General features: G+C 36.4%; 1 protein-coding gene across 1 annotated transcript; it reads right to left on the bottom strand.

The window, feature by feature from the left end:
- Nucleotides 1–3116: 3116 nt before the first annotated feature.
- LOC149040109 (melanocyte-stimulating hormone receptor-like) lies at nucleotides 3117–4260 on the bottom strand. The gene has a single exon (XM_089181782.1). The coding sequence runs from the start codon at nucleotides 4182–4184 to the stop codon at nucleotides 3204–3206; it is 981 nt and encodes a 326-aa protein (XP_089037908.1). The 5' UTR covers nucleotides 4185–4260; the 3' UTR covers nucleotides 3117–3203.
- Between the last annotated feature and the right edge of the window lie 289 nt (nucleotides 4261–4549).

Consider the following 4549-nt stretch of genomic DNA (forward strand, 5'->3'; position numbering starts at 1 on the left):
ACACAGTTGTCATAATCGCCTCGTCTTCTTTGGTAAATCTTTCCACTTCCTCTTGGGGCAGTTTTTGTGCTTTTATCCTCCTTTGATGTCGACACGTTTCATGATGTAAAATCACATATGCAAACGCAACGAAAAGGATTCACAAATATTCCTTCAGAATAAAATATTAGATACATCTCTAAGGCCTCAAACATTCTACACACGAAGGCAATGATCCAAACTGCAATCAGTGCTATCGTTATTTTCCTATGTGACACTGTTTGGGTAGTGCGACGTACATTTGATGGCCATAAATCTCTCAAAAGTAACCCACATTGGATGAAGGCATAAAGCGTCCAAGATAGAGACATGAAATTGAAATGCAAATTTTCAGCTGTTTCATTGGTACGGAGAACTAACAATTGGAATATCCTCCACAGGATGTATGATGACTGGTCAAGAAGACCAGTTAATGTGTCAGTCACTACTAAACAGGCCACCAAGATGTAGCTGTGGTCCTGTTTTCACAGCCATTATCATTAGCAAGTTAAGCAGAACAGTGAATGGGTAAGTGTCGCTGTCAATGATAATAGTGATAATTTAACTAGCCTCTTATGGGACATTTACTCTGTCACCTTAGTTGCTTGCCATCTTTAGAGTTTGTAAAAAAAAGAGCACAGAAACGTGATTTGCTGAGTTGGATTCCTTACGGAGATCAATTGAAACGTATGGATCAGTATGTTTGGACTTAAGATTTTTTTTTGAGTACTTTGAGCAACCCGCTCCACTCTAAAGTGCATGTGGCTCCACTCTGGATTTTCTCCAGCTTGAATAGTAGAAATTACCATTTCTTAAATTAATACGTTTGTTAACTTGATCGGTTAAGGTCAATTTAAAGCCTAAAGAGGATAACTCAATCCCATAAATCGATTCTTTGAATATTTGTCCTTTTTTTGAGCACCTTGATGCAACACCACATTTGAGTGTAAATGCTTCCATTTTAGTTTTTGTCTCACATTTATTACAGTAATTGTTAAATACAGTCGCCAATTTTGCCTGAAATCACAAAATGTAAGTGTTGCTAGACTAAGAACGAGGTTAAGTGGGACAAAAAAAAACCCAAAGCAAATAGAGGAGTTGGAATGAGCGGGTTCTCAAGGAGTATGACGCTGATGGCGAACAATAATCTCCCACATTTAGTTAAATGTAGGTTAGAACAGTGAGCTGAAATTATCCCAACTGTGATGAACTGCATGGATGTTTGAGAGAAATCGTACAATTTATTGTACCTATTTGAACTTTATTTTACCTCAAAGGCGATATTAAAAAGGCTAAGAAGAACAGACTCTTCTATATGAACTCAGAGGTTCTCTATTGTGAGTTCGAATTTCATCTATCGCCTGATTCCTTTCAAATGTCTTACACTATTTTTAGCCTGGTAGGTATTGAGCTCACAATTCGATAATCTATGATTTAAATTATTTTGAAACTAAATCCAGTGATTAACCAAGTGACAACTGTTTTTTTCGTCATTCTGATCACTGACGAAAAGGCCAATCGATCAGAGAGGAAGCTTACGAGAGTATAAGAATATCATTCATGAATCTTCTATTTTTTTCATACTGGATTCAATTCAATAACTCGTTGCCATAAACAATGATTTTGCCAGCCAGAATCCCATTCTGAATTGATAATGTGTCCGCCCCAAAAGTTATCACATACTTTCTTTTACGATAACTGAACATATTCACGTGTGCACACTGGAAAAAAAACTCTTATCCCTGATAACCCTAAGCTCCTTTCAATAATCTTCAATTCTTCAATAAACGCACGTTGTATTAGAAGCCTTCACATAATTGGTTTTATACAAGAGGAAATCAGTTGCAATCTTTGCATACTAAAATAGTGCGAGGGACTGGTAATATTTAAGGTAGCTCTGCAAAAAAAAATAGTAATAAAATAAGAAACAAAAAAAAGAAAAAAAAAGAAAATGAGGCTAATCACTAACAACAACATTTCCAGCAAAGATTTTCCCATCATCTTTAGTAATATTTTTGAGAATCAGATTTTGCATGCGGTAATCAAACTAACTTCAAATCAAACAATCTTCATATGAATCATTAACAATGGAGTTTCGTTTATCTGGTGATAGTATAATGCGAAGAAAAGTGTGCGTAAATAGTTATCAAACTTCTTAGTCCTTCTGCCATATTGTCTTTCATTACTGGATGGCTGAATGTGCGACCTCTCATCTTATACCAGTTAATTTCTTTTAGTCTGCAGCAGTAGATCATTGGATTAACAAGTGGATTATAGATTATTCGACAATATTCACTGAGCCTAAGGCGAATTTTTGTTTTCAGTATAACTGCTTAGATGCTTTCGAATTGTGTTGTAAATATTCGTTTTCAGATGCTGAAGCCATTCTGTTTCAATTTTTTCGATTACTCGTAGCGAGATAAAGAGCCAGTTTCCACAAGAATTTAACAGATTCATCTAATTCGATCAGCAAAAACGTCATGTAGTTATTTTGAAAGTGTTAGCCCAAATCTCTTGCACTCTTCGGAATTGAACTTTCTTTATCACGTTCATCAGTTACTCGGTAACACTGACAATACGCGAGGCAGCCATTTTGAAATTCTGCGCTCCTGCTAGCATCACCTCGCGCGATATGATATGACGCGACCCTTGATCAATCAGAGCCTGTGCATCTATATAATCACCAGAGCAATTACTCTGATTAAAATGAATCTACAGATTGATTTTTTTCTTTAAAAGCAAATTTTAGTTGGCTGACGACAAATAAAAAGCTCTACAACTACGGAACATTCATTTAGTGCTGTGAAGCTAGAACATGCTAGCTTTGTGTCGTGAAAAGCAAGCTACTCCTTGCTATCGCAATCACTGAAATTGGGCTCGCGAGGCGCGAAGGCCGTAATGAACACAAATTTGGCACCAACTAAAAATTACAAGTGACTTTAATCACTGTTGGAGAAGAATTGATTTTGATTGATTTTTAACAAATGTGATGCATATTCTGGTGTGGTGTATATAATTTGTACTTAATGTATACATTGTTGACTTTATCAAGTTTTCATTGTATTATAATCGTTAATTCAGAAAGTTACTGCCTTGTCATAAGTGACTAATACGATTATAATATAGAGCAATAACTAAGGAGTTTGTTTATTGAGTGAGTTTAAAATGCGACAGAAAAGTTTACATTAACAAGTTTTTTTCTGGTTTTCTGCCATAATACCCCACTTCACTATTTTAAATACGAACTTTCTCATTTCGTTTTGTCTCCAGCAGTAGATCAGTGGATTAACAAACGAGTTTAGTATGCTGCAAGTTTGCCAGATTGATTCATCGATTGGGCAAGTATCAAAAAGGCCTGTAGCTAAACCGATGAAACAGAAACCAGCTGGAAGAAGGCTCACAATAACAGCACTAACTACAAACACTGTTTTCTTAAGCGCCTTGTTCTCTTTGGTAGATCTTTCCACTTCTTCTTGGGGCAGTTGCTGTGTTTTTCTCTTCCTTCGATGGCGGCGGGTTTCATGATACAAAATCACATATGCGAAGCCAACGAGCACGATACATGAAATTGAGATGAGGCTTTTAATATAATTCAAAGCTAGGTACATTTTTAACACATATAAAGTACCACATACGAAACCAATGATCCAAATTGCTAACACCGCTATCTTCAGTTTGTTATGAGTTACAACGTTTGAATAGCGCATCGCATATTTGATCGCTATGAGCCTCTCGAAAGTAACCAACATCAGATGAAGGTATGAAGCAGACGAAAGTGTAGTCATAACACAGACACAAATATTTTCAAGTATTTCACTGCTACTGAGGCCAAATATTAGGAATATCCTCCACAACACATATAACGGTTGGCCAAAGAGACCAGTTAATGCGTCAGTCACCGCTAAACAGGCCAGTAAGATGTTGTTGTTAGTTCGGAGTCGTGGTCTTTTTTTGACGACTATAATTACCAGCACGTTAAGCAGAACTGTGAAAGGACAGGCGATGCTGTTAATGCTAATACTGATAATGTAATTAACATTCGGTGGGAATATTACTGTGTCGCCATCTATGCTGGTCATCGTTATAGCGTTCGCAAATGAAACTCGATGAAGTTTGATGTGTTGAGTTGGATACGTCATTGATATCAACCGCACAGTTTGTATCATTTCGCTGGCTTTTAGATGTTTTTGGGAGGCTTTTATCCACTAGCTCCATTTTAGTGTGCATATGGTTTAACTTGATATTTTCTCACGTATTTCAATTTCTAATTGTATGATTAATTCAGTTTTAAGTTTCTTGTTTCAGACATGTATGCCCACAGCCACTTGTTTATCGTGTTTTAAAGATCTAACGACTTATTTTTATTTAAGTTTATAAAACAATTTCAGTTTCTCCATGGTTGAAATACAAAATGCATTCGGAAGGTCAGTGCCGAAGTCCGAATTCCAGTCTGCTAATTTCAAATTATTGAAAATTTAGCCGTTGTCGCACGAAGTATTTTGCTTTGCATCCCCATGCAATGTGTTACATT

This window comes from Pocillopora damicornis, chromosome 9 (genome assembly GCF_964200805.1).
Source record: "Pocillopora damicornis chromosome 9, jaPocDami1.2, whole genome shotgun sequence".
NCBI lineage: Eukaryota > Metazoa > Cnidaria > Anthozoa > Scleractinia > Pocilloporidae > Pocillopora > Pocillopora damicornis.

Bases quoted from the DNA above. Each gene is read 5' to 3' on its own strand.
- LOC149040109 (XM_089181782.1), bottom strand. From the start codon at position 4,184: ATGATACAAACTGTGCGGTTGATATCAATGACGTATCCAACTCAACAC.